A 19,529-nucleotide genomic window follows, 5' to 3' on the forward strand; every position below is an offset into this window, starting at 1 on the left:
TGTGTTAACAGCCCTCCATATGTTTCTAACACATATCTCGCACCACCACACCACTCTGGAGGGGAGAGTTCAGCAGTACACTGTGACCGTTAACAAAGCCTTTGAGGAGCAGACACACTCAGCACTGCACACAATGGAGTGCCGCCGCTGGGTTTTCTGTCGCACTGAGGGCTGCTGGAAGGGGAGACGTGTGGGAGGGAGGGGGGTGGGAGAGTGAAATGACCCCGCCGTGTCGGTGCTACTGCAGTTTCGTGACCCCTTAAGCTCAGGCCCAGCCCCCTTGCGCGAATGGCTTTGTAAGGCTTGATGCGTGGCACAGGGTGCCGCCGAGGGGGAGCGAGAATAAAAGAAGCCCACCGCCCTGTGAAGAATGGTGGGAGTGAGGTGGAAAACTCCAGGCTCCTGCTATACACATGGCACTCCAGTGAAAAGGGGACCTTCGCATTGTGAGTGCATCTCAATGGCAGTGGCACCTCATTTGTCGAAGACAAACGCCCTTCATAACATGAGTGTCTTGTCCCTACAAACCAAACAGACCAAAGTCATTAATCATCCATTTTACGTGAACAGTTGTAGAGGGAGTCCCCAGATGTAAAAATAGCTCCTCATGCTTAGGTGAAGATGACATCTACATGATGTCTAGCAAAAACAGTCAGGTATGTACATTTTTGGTGTCTTTAGCCCTCCTCTAAAAGTTTGCACTAACGAGAGTGGCTCCATTCAGCCTGAATCCACATCATCATCTGCTTGAGGGTGCCTAAAATTGAGGAACAGGTCTTTTCTGCAGTTTCTGTCTAATGAATATTCATAGGCACTCAGCACAATGCAGGCAGCCCCTAAGCCCTTGAGAAGAAGTCAGCTTGTGTTTGACTCTCAGGTCAAGGGATTCTGACAGACTGGCTCACAAAGGAGGCTTGACTCAAGAATTCCTCTGCGTTGCCGGGCAATGCTTTTGTCTGACCAATTTCTGTGTCTACATATTCATACCCCTTGAAGTCATTAGTAGTCGTTCATTCATAGAGGCACTCCCACTTGACCCATCGTCTTTTATCGTGGGAACGCTGTAGGGAGTCTAGGTTGGCGAAACATTTTCAGCATGTTTAAGGCAACCTTAGACCTATAACTCTCCCTCTTTTTAAAACCGATGCTTCAGCATATATTTTAGGGGTGCGGGTGGGCTAACAGCACAATTATTTTCATTCAGTGTTTTACATACTAAACTGCACTACATCCAATTACACAGGACTAATTGAGTTCTCTTTGTAATGAAACATGAAGTTGGTCATAGGAGTGGGCGATATGGTGAAAGTATTATATTGTGATATTTAAAGACACACACGTGATCAAAAACAAAATGCTGCAGTGGCGACAGATTACTATTAAACTACTATTTAAATACGCTCATATACTGAGTACAATATGTCCTGCACTCCATCTATTCAACCAGACTAATTTCACCTTGCAGCTGATCAGTGTTATTTAAGTACTAGCCTCAGAATCAGAATAGCAATCGTAAAGTTATCACAATATGATAAAATATCACCATATTGCCCACCCCTAGTTGGTCAGTATTCTCAGAAACGCACATTGTGACCAAATCTCTTTTGATAGCAGTAAAATGTTGCCATAATACCCAGTTGGGCCTTGACGGAAGCTAAAGTTTGGAATTGCTTATCATTAGGCCTTCAGATAGACTACAGTTTTACTAATCTCACACTCTAAGCACACACCATTCTAAAATTCTGTCTTTTCAGTACCTAAACAGCAAAGGGCAACCTGATTTAGACAGAAAACAATAACACACGTACATACGTACAAACATTAATTAATAGAATGTTAATTGATAGAAATAGAAGCATTAGTAATTAGTAGGGAATAAAAAATAAAGAATAATAAACCAGTACTCAATTCTGTGTCCAGATAAACTACAGATAAACAGAAGTGTAGATAATTCTCAAATGACAGCATAAAAGTAAAGCAAAATTAATATCCATACCGCCTCATATTTTAAAAGTGATAACCACATCTTGAGGCAGATAATTTCCCAAAAAGTCCCATAAACAGATAATTACAGTATAATAAATATTTCTCATAGTTGCCAAACTATGAGAAACACAGAATTCAACTAACAGCTCCTTGTATTGTCTACCTTTATAAAACCGTACCTAACAGTACATTTTATTGTATCATTTAAAGTAGTAAACCTGCTTTGTATACATTGTTATTATATGTAAAATTAGTATAAGAAGTGCTCCCAAACTTTTGAACAATAGTGTAGAATACAATAGTCCGCAGTTTACTGAAACCTTGTCTAACGCAGCTTACAATAGAGAAACGTTCACACTTGTGTTGCATTCTCCTTTCAGACTGTGCAGTGTCCACTTAGCTGCTTCATTTACACAGATTGAGACTGGCAGACTGGCAGATTGATACTGAGGCACCGATACTTCCAATTCTGCTGTTCCTTTCTGAGAATCGATCCGAACACAAAAACATCAATATCAGGTGTTTTCTTTAAGGCTTCAGCCTGAATATTTGTCTTTTCATGAAACTGAATGTACATTAAATGCTAAAAAATGAAAAATGATGAAGTAAATGTATCTACTTCTATCCTCTTCCTCTGCTTCGCACACCAATATTAAGGGTTAAGGGTTGCAAAATATTTTTGTCAACATTTACTGGTTTTCACTGTAGAGACTCTGCATTTCCAACTGTAGAATCGTAGAAGCCATACTGAGCTACACCTTCACTGAAACATTGGAACTGTAACATGTGTCTGATTAATGGCACATTTTAATAACGAGGTTAATAAGCAGGCTAACAGTTTTATACACTACATTTATTTACATGTACAGCTAAATAAGCCTTAATATACGTAACTAAAAAGTAACTAACTAACATAACAATAACTATTACCATATAGAAATCTGATATATGGCAACATATAGATTTTAACTATATGACGTACGGTATCTTAGAATGTGTGAAATTCCCTTATATTCAATATTTATGTATTTGGCACATATAGAAATATATGTAATATATATGTACACGTATAAGTAAAGGTAAAGGTGCACGTATTTGTCACTGTACACTGTACAGCAAAATGTGTCCTCCGCATTTAACCCATCTGGTAGTGAACACACACTCACACACACACGTGTTAGGGGCAGTGAGTACACACACACACCCAGAGCGGTGGGCAGCCAACTCCAGCGCCCAGGGAGCAGAGAGGGTAAAGGGCCTTGCTCAAGGGCCCAACAGTGGCAGCTTGCCGAGCCCGGGAATCGAACCCACAACCCACAATATGTCAACATATATCTGTGTGTAACCCATAGTTTTTTAGATATACATTATGTAATATTCAATATAATATATATTTATACATAAAGATCAAACATTTACTGTTGTGCAAATAAAAAAATAATTTAAAAAATCATGATTTTCACTTTTTGACATCATTTGTGTCACAATTGCATGATTAATAGACCAACAGACTTGGTCCCAAATGACTTATTTTTTATTCACTTCCATTAAAAGTTATACATGCTTCTTCCTTCTCCTGTAAATTTGCCATTTTTAAAGTTTTGCATGACATACTGTATATACTCTGAAATATATGCCCCATCCTTTATAATATATATGTCAATAGATATGCTCATATGTTTTGTATGGGTGATACCAAACAATGCCTCCACTTTTCAAATCAAATCAAATCAAATCAAATTTTATTTGTCACATACATAGTCATACACAGTATAACTTGCAGTGAAATGCTTTTTTGACAGTCTGCTCACATCAAGCTATACAATAAAAATCTACATTTAAACTTAACTAAACCTTAACTTAATGAAGTAAAGTGCAAAAGTGCAAAAGAAAAATAAAATAAAAATGAAGAAAATAAAAATAGAATAAGTTACATTTAAGTTAAGAATGGAATATAAAAATGAAAATATAGAAATATAAGCAAAAAAGTACAGTACAGAATACAAATATACAAATATATATACAGAGATGAAATAGTGGAAATAGTTATACATTTACTGGAGTAATGTTGCCCAGCACTTTGTCCAATGCTCTGGGGCTTTTGCATGACCCGGTATCGGACTGAAAGTGAGAGAAACCGACCGGTATCGCCCAGCCCGGACACAGAGAGCTCTGCTCTGCTCATAAAGGAGCTGAAGGCAAACATCCGAACCACATTTCTCACATGCCGGAAGATCCGGCATCACCCGTCGTGCCGTGACCCCGCCCCTCACCTTATATGGAACAGAGGCTGCTCAAGTGGGCGGGGCTACTGGCGCCCTGTTCTCATGAATGAGCCTCGAGCTCTCAGTGTGGAAAAGTTGGAGCACGCGCCCCGGAGTCACCGGCACATCTTACAGGAGCTCTGAGAAGTAAAGCTACAGAAAATGGATTACCGTCGTGTTCAGACCTCCTCACTCTGCTTCTATTTATTTATTAACAGCGTATTTATTGTTATCCACTCCAAGGAGCGTAAGTAGTCCATTTTTTTACCTCTTTAAAACTACACTATTAGAAAAAGGGTCTCTATAGTACGATATAGGGTTCGTCGACTAGTGGAACCCTTTGTGGTGCTATGTAGAGCCATATAAAATGTATTTAAGAGTTTATTTTTTCATTCTAGAGATTAAAATCATTTAAACAGGTAATGGTTATTAGATTTGTAATGGTTCTGTATATTACCAGTGCCTAAAAACCCAGTGGTAGGGTCACTGAGGTACTGACAACCGTCCCCTTTTAAGCTGGTCACAGGTTTAAGCTGTATAATTACTTTTTACTTCTGTTTTAAGCAGTTAAAGTTTGTTTAATCCAAGCTAAGTTATAACTGAGTCATTTAAAATGTGGTGTTTTGACTGAGTCACAGGAAATGTCATGTCTGAGACCTGTGAAGCTTCTGGAGTATCATGTCATGGCCTTTTCTAATGGTCTTAATGAATGTCCTTTCAGACATGCTGCTCGATATGAAGGCCTCTGGAGGAGAGCTGGGTTGGTTGACCTCGCCAAATGAAGAAGGGGTAAGACAGCTGTTTTTGAGACCTTGTCCAGTTCCCTGGTCTAATTGCATGGGACACTTCTTCACATTTCGAAAGGCGTTACATCCATGAGTCAGTGGTACAGCCACAGCTCCTAAAACACTGGCTCCCTGTGAGTCACATTTCCTCATATCTAGTGATAAGCTTCCCAGCTGTTCGTGTTGAACTTGGTGTTGTACTGTAACTCAGATACAGTGCTTTTGTTCTTGCGATGGTTGGTCTTGATTAAAGATATTATTGCTTGTATTTCCAAAATCACAACTTTATAGGGGGAGGAAAAAACCTTCTTAACTTTCAGTGGAAGTCAATGTCAAAAGATTTTATCCCAGGCCATTTTGTAGCAATTTTATTAGTCCAATTATTGTGAAATATTTAGAACAATTAAAGAAAGCCTTTTGTGTGTGTGTGTGACAGCAACGATATTTAATATTTAGCTCCGGAGACCCTAATACTGAGGACAGGGAATATGAGTTCCGGCTCATCCTGTGTCTCTATATGTTATATATAAAACCAGCCTACATTCCCGTGGTCTCCATGGCTCACTTTGTCTTATGAATAGTAATGCGGCCTTGGTTGGACCCTATTAACAGAGTTAGTTATGTATGATAGGAAAAAGAAGGCAACTAAGCCCTGTGTTAGAGGGAGCATACTATCCTCTATCTTTAGTCATGTGGTTTCCTTTCTGAGGGACTGGAGGAAATGGAGATGTGGTTGGGGCAGTGAGTGAGCCATTTTGCCTCTGGTGAGGTGTCGGGATTACGAGAATCCTGCGTAGATTCCTCCAGTCACTCCAAGGTCTCATGAGAGATTTACACTCCAAATTTGCCCCCCCCCCATGGAGACAGCTTTACAGGTTTAAGGACAAGTTCGAAGCATTCACACTCTCAGGCTGGAAGGAAGGAGGGGTTAATTACTCTTTTGGAGACCAGTCCTGTCATTTTCTCTTTCTGATGTTGGAGGCCACCCCTTGTTTCTCTGAGCTCTTGAGCCACCGTGTCCACACAAGGCCTTTGAGGTCCGCATGCCTGGCCTGACCCGCTGTTGAAGCGCTTTTGGTGCATGGAGGAAAGAGGGCGTTTTGTACATCAAGAGAGGGATGAGAGTGGGAAAGAGGAGGGCTGTTATTTCATGGAGGCTTGTCTGTCTTTGCACTCTTTGATACACCTAAGAAGACTGCGGGTGAAAGACATGCCAAGACATGTAATTCCCACACCTACGCTTAGAAGTCTGGGAAGCAATAGGGGTGAAATATGAGTCAGTTTCCTGAAATATGTTGATAATGACTCTAACTTTGTAAAAATCTGTTGAATATATATACACTGCCATTCATATTTGTTCTTTGATGTAGATTGTTGAAGTTATTGACAGATTACTACACTCAAATTGTCTATTTATATTTTGACATCATATGAGTAGTATACATGAATCTGCCAGAGGTGTAAAGATTCACAAAATTCAGTATTTGACATTTTTCTTTTTGCCAAAAAAGAGTGCCTGAAAATATGCCTATTAAAAATGTTAGCGAGATAATTTTCCATGTCAGCCCATTGGAGCATTCAAAATGATAAAAGCATAAAATTTACAATGAAATCTGTGCTGTATGGTGTTCCTAGTGTAACATTTTACCCACAAGCTAACATGCTAGTCACAATACAATACAATGCAATCTGCTACAAACACATGTTCAGTAAAATACAATGTGCTGCAATAGAGTTTGCTACAATACAATACACTGTGATTAGTTACACTGTTAGTGTTTTACTGTATAGAAACCAATAGTTCCAAACTTTTGAACAGCACCATAAAGTCTGTATCTGTAAGTAAGTCTTTCTTTCTCTCTCATTCACTCACTCTCTGATCTTTCTCTTTGTCTCTCTCTCAGTGGGAGATAGTCCAGACAGTAGTGAACGGCTCCCTCCTCTACACCTACAGCGTGTGTAACGTGGCCAGTGACTCTGAACAAGACAACTGGCTTCGGACCACCTTCATCCAGCGTCCGCTCGAAGCCTCACGGGTCTCTGTGGAGCTGCGATTCGTTGTTCGTGACTGCAACACTTTCGGCGGCACCTCTCCCACCTGCCGGGAGACCTTCGGCCTCTACCTGTTCGAAACAGACACAGATGTGGGCACCAGTTTCCGGAAGGGGCAGTTCCGCAAGATTGCCACAGTGGCTCCTGATGAAGTGACTGCGAACCGGGGTGGTGGCCGGGCGTCCGTGCGGGTGAATGTGGAGACTCGGAGTGTTGGGCCACTCTCCAGACGAGGCTTCTACTTGGCCTTCCAGGATGCGGGCGCCTGTGTGGCTCTCCTGGGGGTTAGAGTGTTCTACACCACCTGCCCAGCCATCCAGCGCAGCCTGGCCACCTTCCCTGAGAGGGTGACCGCAGGGGCGCTGGCTGAGGTGGAGGGAACATGCGTGAAGGATGCGGTGGTGGCTGGACAGGCGACTCCCAGAATGTACTGCACTGCTGAGGGCGAGTGGGTGGTACCGGTGGGGCAGTGCCACTGCAGAGCCGGCTATCAGGCTGTGGGACAGACCTGCAAAGGTAAGAGGATTTGTGTTGTTTATGTAAATATATATATATATATATATATATATATATATATATATATATATATATGTGTGTGTGTGTGTGTGTGTGTGTGTGTGTTCTTTTCTCCCAATACTGATTCTGGTATCTGAACACCCAGTCTAAAAGCATATTAGTGTTACCATATTAACCAGTAGAGAGAGTATTCTGTTTGATGCTAGCTTGCCCATTTAGGAGACATATTTGTATGTATAGTAGCCATACCTTGTATGTATGGCCATTTTTCCTTCTGTATCACATCTGATCCAACTAATCAGGACTGGGTTGCCAGAAAACAACTTAGCACAAAGGTGATTCTTAATTGACCTAGCAGCTATCATTCTGAACACTCTCTCTACCAGGTACGATTATCTTAACCCTAAGATACCAGCCTTGAAGTGTGTTAGAGCAGAGACCACAGACCTAGGGATGAGAACCATTTTTTAAAATCTGTCCTGGATAAAATAGCAAAAAATAGTTAAATAGTTTTTTGTTAAATAGTGTGCAGCCTTCCTTGTGGAGGGAATATCACTGGAATTTCATCTTTTGTTGAACCCCCATGTCAGCTGAGATTGAACTGGATCTATTTAACTAATTAAAAAACAAAATTCCTTGTAATGTTGCAGCAGTCAGCGGGCTGGATGGTGGGGAACAACTGTAAAGCTTTGTGGGTGGCCTGCCAGAGTGTGTCTCTGAGCAAGTGTGTGCTAAGATGCCTTAGTGTGTAGTATTCTTACCACAGAGCGTTCTGAGAGGAGTCGCTTATGAGTGTGTGGAAGACAGAGAGCATGACTTCAGTGTAAAAGAATGTCTGCCTCGTCCACACCCTTTCACCTGCTCGCATTTTACATCCGATCTGCGTGTGTGTTTAGTGCTTTAGGAAGGAAGCGTGAAGATACCGGGTTGCCAGTGCAGAAGTATGTGTCTGTGCGGGAGGGGGGAGTGTGTAGAGATGGCAGAACTGGTTTTATAGATATCATAGATAAAAGGAAATAGATAAATGGAACAGACTGGATCCTGAACTGCCAGTGGAACCGTGAGAACGTCTTCTTCCCTTGAAAATAACTATACAACTGTAAAACTATATAACCATTCTTTTGTTTTACTGGTATTTTACCTTGTGGTGGGTAATAAACTGCATTTGCTGCTTCAGGCTAGCATGATAGAATGATTTAGGAATTTCTTTGGAAAGGAGGGAGGGTTCCCAGGCTTATCTCATTCATGGATTCTCATGTCATCCGGCAGCTGAAGTGACTCAGTGGGCAGGCCTAGTATTACCTGAATACTACCTTGTTTCGCTGTGTGTGTTTCTATGACTACACCTCACCGCAGATTACAGGGAAGGCTTTTGGCACACCCTGGTCACACTGAGTCAGTTATCATGTAATTGAGGGCTGCAGCTCTTTGGACGCCTTTTGTAGTGGTGGGAAATATGCGTTTAACTCAGTGGTGTTGAAATGCAGGCTTTTTCATGTTGGGCAGCTGCAACCCAAAACCATATCAAAGATAAGGCTGGGCTTGGGAGGGTTGAGGGGATTGTTGAGTGAACCTCATAACCTGAGCTTACTAATGAAAAGTGCCAAAGGAATCATTATATTGGAATTGGTCAGCAGATAGTGGCTTAACGATGACATTTTAAGACTTTGATATGATGAACTCCAGAAGAGCAGATTGCTTCAATGAGGCTTTTTAAAAATTCAGTTGACTGCATAGAAATGAAACTTGCATTAGAAAGTTAATGTATCCGTATCAGCATATACGTACATGAAAATATCAGAAATCTACATCATCCGCATTCCCATATTCATACATACCCGGTTTAGTTGTTTGGAAAAATGCATGGATATAGTCCTAAAAAATTAATTGTCCACTTGCATGGTCCCGCTCATACAATAGCCATGAGGGCAGCTGTGCATATGGAAAAGTCTAAGTAACAAGCTCAGGAAGGAATGTTCTAGAGACCTTGACTTCTGGTGGACTTCTGGTTAACAAGGCCTGACTGTCTGCACCTGAAACGGATGTAAGGGTCATCAGGGAATGGGAATTGTTCAGTGATATGTAATGCTGTGGAAAGGGTACATTCCGAATGTTTCCAGCAATCCGGCGTTTCCAGGAGACTGTTTGAATGTTTTTTGCCACCTTTGGCAGATTGACTGAGTGACGAGACCTGGGGGAGGGATGCGGTTATGAGAGGGGCGTCTTGTTATCTTTGAATGATGGCACAAATCAGGAATGAGAGCGCAAGTCCGGACTTCACAGCCGCCTTTTGTGTTGCTTTCTCTTCTTCCAACACTCCTCATTGTCACGTTGAATGCTTTTTACTCACCAACTATGCTTATTTTTATGTCAGTCACTTATCACTTTATGGTTTGTAGCATTTGGCCTTTTGAAAGGCACGTAATCATTAAAGTTAATTCGGGTATTGGGTGAAGTACCCTGGAGCAGAAGGCCTCATAGCATTCATTGGAAGAGAAGGTGCTTAACCCCAAACAGAGAGACAATAAAGTTGCTAGTGACATTGTTCTCATTGGAGTTTTACGAGCGTCTCTTTCTATGCAGGACTTCTGTTCTTCTAGGCTTATCGCCACCTGCCACTCTTGGAAAGGCACTATTGTGATTGGCTAGCTGGCTGGAGTGGGGGTGGTGGCTGATTTGAACAGGGATTTAGGGGAACACTGAGTTTGGCAGTTTTGGAGGTGATATGGCTGGGTAGCATTACTTCTTTCCCAGAGACATGGCTATGCTTATCCATGGTCCATATCTGATTTTAAAGGCAGGATAACACTTCTTCATCAAGTATCCTTTGATGGACCGTACTACTCCCTGAATCGCATTATAATCAATTGTTGACTAGTTTATAACATAGTTATAACATATGATAAGACTTAAACAAAAACATAAACAAAGACTGAACTAGTGTAAGGTGTGCCTCCAACTTCAAAGTAGGACAGGTGGATAAATAATGCAAGAAAATGATTGCTTTGTTTATTTTTCTTTCTTAGTAGCACTTTCACAGTAACTTGGGGGGGGGGGGGGGGGGGGGGCATATTCTTGCCAAGACTAGTTATTGACATTTTTCAGCTTAAATCTCTTAAACCTTCATAGTTCCCCTGAACTACCTTTTCTTAATAATGTTCCACACTGTAAAAACGGCACACTGAAGACACTTCTTACCTTCATGTATCCTCTCCCTGTGCCTATTGGTCATTGTGGGATCTTTGCACAGCATTTTAGAGAAGTCCATGTTTCATGAGTTTAAGCACATGGGTGGGAATGAGCGAGCTGGATAAATGATGGAAGAATATCTCAGTAGCACTTTTACAGTAGCTTCTTGGAGGGGGAGCACATTCCTGGGTCTTCCAAGACTAGTCATTTGGCTCTACCACATTTTTTTCAGGCCTTTTACATTGGTGGCATTGTTGGTTTAACCGCCGACTCTTCCACCCACACAGCTGTGACTGGTTCCTTTGTGTACTGCGTTGCTTATGACAATATGACTTCAGAGGGCAAAGTCTGTAGTATTGCAGTCTTATCTGATTCATCAGTCATCTGTGCCATGTTCCCAAACTTTCGGGAGGGAACACAAACTATGTTTTATGGGTGTAAAAATGGACTTACTCATTTGTCTTCGCTCTTCCTACACACAGTGTCTCATGTTCGCCGTAGCTGCGTCCGCCCACATTGAGTCCAAGCCACTGCTGTGCCCAAAGCTTATATCTATCAATTTGTGTTGCCAACTATGACATAAGAAAGAATGAGCATTACGGTTGAGCCGCCTACACAATTGAAATGTTGTGTTTTGGCTTTTGGAGTGTGTTACAGGGTGGATGTGATCATAAGTCTGCATGGGAAGTCATTGTTCTACAGTGTGCGAGAAAAAAAATCTATATTCAACTAAATGGGTAAAATTTCCCAGAAAGGGATTAAGCTTAGTCCTGGACTTCATAATATTAACTACTGAAAGGAGATTCTCCATTGATTGAAAGCTGTAGTCTAGGACTAAGCTTAGAAAACTAAGCCTCTAAGTATAGTTTAATCCACGTTGAGTTATTTGGAGAGCTTAGAGACGTCCAGAAACGAAACGGGGTGAGTTTTTTCCCCCTCATTCCCGACTTCAAACAAAATGAAAAGGAAGGCTACTTTTCATATGCGAACATCCCTTCCACCCCCACCATACATGCGCTCAAACACACACAGCAAATACACAAACCCCCACGGAAAATCCCCTCGAGAGAACTTCTGTCAGCAATCCTTAAGCGCCAGGCCTATTCACACCCACACACCCGCACCACCTACTGCTCGTCAAACTGAAACTCCGTCCTTTTGTTTGAGACGATGGCTGAAAGACTGACCTCTGGGGGGTCACAGACCCTTTCAAAAGATTCACCACTGTGTAGAATCCATAGTCAGCCTCACTCTGCAGACCTATGAGTTTCTCATGCTCATTAAAACTACATGTAGCAGCACCAGCCTCTTCTCCGCACTGTTCTTGTGCTCCAGAATCATGCTCCCCCCCCCAAAAAAAAACATCCTCTTTGTTAATGATTGTTAGCATCGCCACATCCCTCTTTTCCAGAGTTCCTCTATGCTAGCATGTTCTCATCCCTTAGTGCAGGAAGGAAAGGAGGAGAGGATAAAGCCTATACACACTCGCAATTCCTGCATCCTGTTTTGTCCAACGGACGTCCTCGTGGCCCTGTATAGCTCACCTGCGGGTCTCAAAGCTTCTCCGTCGGCCTTCTTTTATTCCAAGCTTAAACGTGTTAGTTGCTTCTCACGCTCTTAACCGCTTCTCTTTTGTTGGAAGCTAAAATCGCTGCGGGTCCACCGTCCTGGTGTGATAAGTACCTGTTGTGAGGATTTGTGTCGTCGTTGATGGATTCATCCTGTCCGTAACTCAGCCAGTGTGAATCCATTTGCACCTATTGTTCTTCTCTGATGGACAGAGGGGATAACAGTGGTCTCCTGCAGTTCTGTCGCTTAAGTAGTCGCAAGCTTTGAAGTGTTGGAGTTGACGGAAATTCAAGGCAAAGGATTTGAGGCCTAAAGCTGTTTTTCAACCTGCATGTCTACATGCTCAGAATGTAGAGTCCACTCCTGTGTACAAAGTTTTGTAGATGTGTGAAAGGAAAGAGATTAAAATAACGGCACAGAGCAGAAGTAATTATAGTGAATTATAGTGAATTGTAATTATAGGAAGTGACACATTATCAAAGACAGAGTAACTGAGCCAATCAAATGTTTTTGATAAGCTTTGAAATAAAATAAAAAATTAAAAAGTGTAATTTGGCCAAGGGTGCCCAAACATTTGCATACAACTGTATGCTGTACAGTTGTCTTTTAGACAAATTATATATTAACCACTTTCTCTTTCCTGTCTTTTCAGCATGCGAGGCAGGCTATTACAAGAGCTCTGATTCTGGTATTCCGTGTCAAATCTGCCCGGAAAACACCCAGCACTCAGGGCCTGGGGCACTCCAGTGTCCCTGCCTGGAGGGCTTCTACCGTGCCCCCACAGACTCCAGCTCTGCCCCCTGTTCTGGTGAGTAATGTTAACTGGAGACCTTTGCTTTGCAGATTTTCCTATTCAGAGATGAATATTTCCTTTGGGCTCATTGTAACCTTAACTAACATCCCACAATCCTCCTTTCCCTTAGGTCCACCTGGTCCACCAGAAGACCTGACGTACACTTCTCTCCTCATTCTGGGGACTTTACAACTGACATGGAAACCTCCTAGCAACACAGGTGGCAGGAGTGATGTCACCTACAACGTGGGGTGTGAGCGCTGTGATGGAGCGGTATGTGTACCTTGCGGTAACAGGGTGCGGTTTGAGCCTGCACACACAGCTCTGCGGGAGCCTGAGGTTACAGTCAGCGAGCTGGAGCCACACATTAACTACACATTCACAGTGGAAGTCTTCAATGGAGTGTCCCAGTTTAGTCGTCAGAAGGCCAGCGATAGCATTACGACCGTGTTACACTTCACAGGTGAGACTTCTGAGGGTAACTGGATGCACAGATAGAACAGCATGACAGAAATTGAACTCTATCTTTATGAAACTGAAAAGCAATGATGGAGTACATCAGCAATGAAGGACATTAGCAGTTGAAATAATGGTCCTTAAATGTTTCTCATTACAGATCCTCCTAAGGTGACTTTCCTCAGAGTGGTGGATCGAACCCCTACTAGTCTGACTCTGTCTTGGACTGTTGGTCACCGCACATTCTCCCGCCATTCTCCTCATTATGAGCTTATGTACCGCATGAAGGTATGAACACCATCTTTTCTTCTGATCATTCCTTCTTTACTGACCTCAAAGGCTCACAGTCTATTTGCTACTCTATTTGCTACTCAATAATATTAATATTAATAATAGGTATGCTTATTAATATTTCTCCTGTTGTCTGTATCTCAGGAGGACCAGGCAGAGCAGGATGTCACTACTTACACCGTTCTGAAGCTGGAGAAGGACTCTGCCCAAATTAGTGACCTCTTGCCTGGCACTAAGTATGTGTTTCGTGTTCAGACACTCACTCCAGAGGGCCATCCCAGCAGCCACAGCACAGAGCATGAATTTGAGACTCTACCCTTGGGTAAGGATATGATTGCGTGTGTGTCTCGACCATTTTGGTCCCAAATAATCAATATTGAAAATGAGAATAAATAAAGTCTTCATTTGTATCTAACAACATGCTTGTTTTTTGTTCAACAGCGGAGTCACACACACAGGGCAGTTCTAGTATTGTCATGGGCGCCGTCGCTGGAGGTGGGGTCATGTTGCTTATCGTGGTGGTCATTTTGCTTCTGCACAAAAGGTTAGACACGCCGTCAATTTTTTTTTCTTTCCTCCTTTCCTTATTCTGTCCTTCTGTCCATATCTCCTCCTCAACATCGGTTCAGGATTTCCCGGACCTGCACCCTGCATGTCTCACCCTCTCCACCCAGTGGCCTCCTGTTTACATTCCTGCTTTGATCTGAACTTGATGTCATTAAAAAATAATAATGTGCAAATGTAATTTTGACCATGCCATTTGTGTTATCAGGAGGCTGAATTCGCATGTCCGGCAGAGATCAGGAGGCAATTACTTTGCCTGTCCAGGTATGAAACATCCTAATTGAACTTCATTTCTATTATATATCTTATATTGTACAATGCTGTATACTATTTGGACTGGTTATCCAAAGCATTAGGCCTATGCAGAGACATGACTCACTGTTGACTTTACCATTAGCACTAGAATTTAGTCCAAGCTTAATGTATGTCTTAATCATATATGCTACATATATGTATCTAAAATATTTTACATTGACAAGCTTTTTTTGCTTGACATTCTTAATACTGACATTTCCAGATGCTCATTTATACTGGTCCAGTTAAGTGCTTGCACATGCAAATGTTTGTATTTCAGAGTCACATCCATCCTGAGCCATCCTCACATTATTTACATTATGTAAACATGCTCTTTAACCTTCTGCCACAGAAAAACTGCAGCCTCTGAAGACCTATGTTGACCCACACACCTATGAAGACCCCTGCACAGCTATCCTCAAGTTTGCCAGCGAAATTCACCCCAATTACATTACCAAGCAGAAAGTCATTGGAGCAGGTACGTTACACACTGATGATGACTCCCTATATATATATATATATATATATATATATATATATATATATATATATATATATATATATACACACACATATGCTTCTCCATGACTATGTTGGTGATTACACACATCTCTTAGCCAATTAAAATGTGTGAATGGTTTTTTTTTTTTTACAATTTAGTTTAATCCTAAATTGTGATGGAAAACGTCATGCTGATTTTTTTATGGCAGTTTGAGTTTCAGTTTGCATTGAATTTGCACACATTTTAGAAGAGTAAATCATCAATCTCTCTCATCTTGTAGGAGAGTTTGGCGAGGTGTTCCGGGGTCTGCTGAAGTTGCCTGGGCGCAATGAGGTTGCTGTCGCAATAAAGACCCTGAAGCCAGGCTACACAGAGAAACAGCGGCAGGACTTCTTGAGTGAGGCCAGCATCATGGGCCAGTTCTCCCACCAGAACATCATACGCCTGGAGGGGGTTGTCACCAAATGTACGTGTAAGGTCTTCATCATCACAGCTCTCGGTTTTCAAGCACCCACTCAGTCGAGTCATTTAGCATGTACTGAAAGTCTCCACAAAGTGTCTGATGACTTATTTGCCATGTTCTAATTGGATTCCTCCACTGCTTTTGCCTTGCAGTCAAACATGCCATGATCATCACAGAGTACATGGAGAACGGTGCTCTGGATCAATACCTTAGGGTAGGTCTGACAGTATGAAGTATATTAGATTTCTTAATTTTTTTTTTTCTTTTAATATCTGTTGCATGAATCACAAACATTAATGTGACTCTCTAATTCAATTCAGGACCATGATGGGGAGTTTTCATCCTACCAGTTGGTGGGCATGCTTGGTGGCATTGCTGCAGGCATGAAGTATCTCTCAGACATGAACTACGTGCACCGAGATCTTGCTGCACGCAACATTCTGGTCAATGGCAACTTGGAGTGCAAGGTGTCAGACTTCGGCCTATCACGTGTGCTGGAAGACTACCCCGAGGGCACCTACACCACCACTGTAAGCCTCTTGATTACTGACCGTTGCTACATTCATTAAATTAGAGTGGTACATGTACTGAATGCTGACTTTAAACAATATCTAACATATTATTTTCTGTTTCTAAGGGTGGAAAGATTCCTATTCGCTGGACAGCACCAGAGGCCATAGCATACAGAAAGTTCACCTCAGCTAGTGATGTGTGGAGTTTTGGTATAGTCATGTGGGAGGTGATGGCTTTTGGAGAGAGACCCTACTGGGACATGAGCAATCATGAGGTACAGCATCTTTTTACCCAGCATGTTTATAAAGACACTCCTCACTCATGTTAAAAACATCCTAAATAAAAAAATACACTATATGTCCAAATGTTTGTGGACACCCCTTCTAATGAATACTTTAGATGTGCAAATGTACACGCAGCTTGTCTACTCCCTGTAAATAAGTAATGCAGCAGATAAAGAACGTATTGGCACCATGGCTAATGTCAGATGTGGGCTAGAGAGGTATAAAGCCTCCCAGCATTCAGCTGTGGAGCAGTGGAACTGTATTCTCTGAAATAATGGTGCTTCGTCTAATACGTTTGGGATGAGGTGGTGTGGTAATTATCTAATACCCTGACCCCACTAATATTCTTGTGGCCAAATGCAATACAATCCTCACAGTGATGCTTTAAAATCTAGCAGGAAGCCTTCCCTGAACAGTAGAGACAGTCCAACAAAAGCAGTATGAACTTTTTTTTAAAGATTCAATGAGTGAACCCAATACTGTCCCAATACTTTTGTCCATATAGTGTATATACCATATGTTCCTGGATTTGTATATGGATGTTTGTATTCAGTGATGTTTACTCAAGTTCTATTACTCACTGGGCGTGAGTTTACAAAGCAGGGAGTTGACCTCGGTTTTCCTTTCTGTCTCAGGTGATGAAGTCCATAAATGAAGGCTTCAGGCTGCCGGCGCCAATGGACTGCCCATCTGCTATCTACCAGCTGATGCAACAGTGCTGGGTGCAGGACCGCTCCAAACGCCCACGCTTCCTTGACATTGTCAATCTGCTAGACAAGCTGCTGCGCAACCCTGAGTCCCTTACAGCCATCGCCAACGTTGACCTACGGTAAGAATCACATTATGAGACACCTCTGTTAAAACTTCCGCAGGAGAATAAAAAATAATGAGTTTTTTTTTTTACGTTTTTTGTTATGATAGATAACATGGGGTGTTAGGGCTTGGTATGTTTGTTTAAGACTCATATTAATCCATTTATTCACTTCCTCAGAGTGTCCATTCGCCTGCCTAGCACTAGTGGAAACGATGGCGCCCCCTTCAGGTCTGTGGATGAATGGCTAGACTCCATGAAGATGGGCCAGTATAAAGAAGCTTTTGCTCATGCTGGTATCACAACCATGGAGCAGGTGTTGCACTTGAAGACTGAGTAAGTAAACATGTTCAACAGTAAACTTTGTTACAAATTCACCAATTCAGCTTCTTAACAAATTACAATCTGTGCATCCCAAGCTCACCCACCTTTCCTCTCTTGTTTTCTAACTTAGGGACATCAAGAAGATCGGGGTACAGCTGCCAGGTCACCAGAAAAGAATCGCCTACAGCATCCTGGGTCTGCAAGAGCCCACTGGTCCTGTGGATGTGTTCGCTGTGTGACACCCAGATTCACCAGAGCTGCACTATTTAAATTTCTAAACTCTAACGGGCACAGCCGAGCTGTGCTCGCTCAGACTACTTGAACTTGATGGTTGAAGAAACCTTACAATGCTTCTCCTTCCTGGACGTCATTTGGGACCAATGGACTCTAAATAATGACTGAAAATAGACTGATATTTGTACTATTATTTTTTCACTCATTGTTACTTGCTATTTGCTGCGTGTTTTTGTAAATGTACATATTACTAGGACAGGTTTTGTACTGTGGTTTAAAATGTTGGCCAAATCAATGGATCCAGAAGTAGAGTACTTGGGATGGTCTAGCCTGTCCTGTCATTTCAGCTTAACCACACATAAAGAATGGATCACTACAGTACAGGTTCATGGTCAACTATTAAACTTAAGGGTGTTGCAATACTAACGCATTAGCCTATTTATATCATAGACATTAAGATCTAGTTAGCTATGAAATGTTCAAACCTTTGAAAGCATATCGAGAATTTCACTTAAAAGAAATGGAATTGAAAGGCATACTCTATACCCTGATGAGAGACAATGTTTACAAGTCTTATTTCAGCTCTTTTTGGGATTATTTAATATTTATTTTGTGGTTTTTTTATTTATTGTCTGTGTTTATAAAGATGAAACATATTGTACATGTTCTGTAATATTTAGTTGTAATAAAATATTTTGTATCATTACCTGTTGTCTCTGTTTTTAGCTTATGCCAGCTAGCCTCATAGGTTTTGCTGCACCACAGAACCAGAAGACAGGAAGTGTGCATAGTCAGCCGAATAGCAAGAGTGGGTCTTTTAATTACAAGCACAGGGTAGTTCACTGTTACACTGTTAACCACAGCAGTTAAGTGGCTCTACTTTTGTCCAGCACTTCTATCCTGCTACAGAATTAACAAGTTATCCACAGATAACATTATCAACAGATGCTGCCACTGACATTTAGTACATTTGTGTAATTGAGAGAATTCACAACACAGTGTTTTACTGAACTCATTGTAGTGTAGATACCAAAATGCAGAAAAGCAAAGTTTGCTTAATATTTGTTCATAACTCCCATTTGCATCATCTAATCAGTTCTCATACATTGCTATTAATTGGTAACAGTACTCTGGCATATTCAGCCAGACTCAGTCAGACTCAGATTCAAATCCTTACTGAGTCCGTGCAGAACTGCAACCAACACATCAAGTGCAAAGAACCCTATTCCGGTAAATTTGACAGTATTAATGTTTTTATAATGTAATTATTTTTTAATAAGCCAATTTCATGCCAAGACAAATGCCCTTGACTTTTTGGGCCTTTCATTTTTGGTGGGGAAAGTGAAAGGAAAGGTAAAACAATCTTAATTCACCTGTTTCTGAAAGGCACATGAATTTTCTGGAGAACATACCTAAAGAAACATCATGGAGACCAAAGAGCAATTAAATGAGGTCCAGGATACATAAATAAATAAATACACAACCAACCCCCACACAATCCTACTGCAAACTTTAAATAGTACCTTTCTATCAGTCATTTGGAAAAACTTTGTCTACTCAGGTGCTTGTTTTATGTCCCCCACTTCACATCTAGGGTACAATGGGAACACTGCACATCACACAAACAATAGGACTGCTG

At 41.6% G+C, this 19,529-nt stretch overlaps 1 protein-coding gene across 1 annotated transcript; it reads left to right on the plus strand.

The window, feature by feature from the left end:
• The first annotated feature begins 4,346 nt into the window (after window positions 1–4,346).
• Window positions 4,347–18,596, plus strand: epha2a (eph receptor A2 a). The gene is made up of 17 exons (XM_072684740.1): window positions 4,347–4,497; window positions 4,972–5,039; window positions 6,940–7,603; window positions 13,014–13,169; window positions 13,285–13,617; window positions 13,771–13,898; window positions 14,046–14,223; window positions 14,343–14,445; window positions 14,674–14,729; window positions 15,112–15,237; window positions 15,542–15,727; window positions 15,877–15,938; window positions 16,045–16,254; window positions 16,362–16,511; window positions 17,157–17,350; window positions 17,513–17,668; window positions 17,787–18,596. The coding sequence occupies exons 1-17, from the start codon at window positions 4,413–4,415 to the stop codon at window positions 17,893–17,895; spliced, it is 2,964 nt and encodes a 987-aa protein (XP_072540841.1). The 5' UTR covers window positions 4,347–4,412; the 3' UTR covers window positions 17,896–18,596.
• Window positions 18,597–19,529: the final 933 nt, after the last annotated feature.

Source organism: Salminus brasiliensis, chromosome 7 (assembly GCF_030463535.1).
Source record: "Salminus brasiliensis chromosome 7, fSalBra1.hap2, whole genome shotgun sequence".
NCBI classification, from domain to species: Eukaryota; Metazoa; Chordata; class Actinopteri; order Characiformes; family Bryconidae; genus Salminus; species Salminus brasiliensis.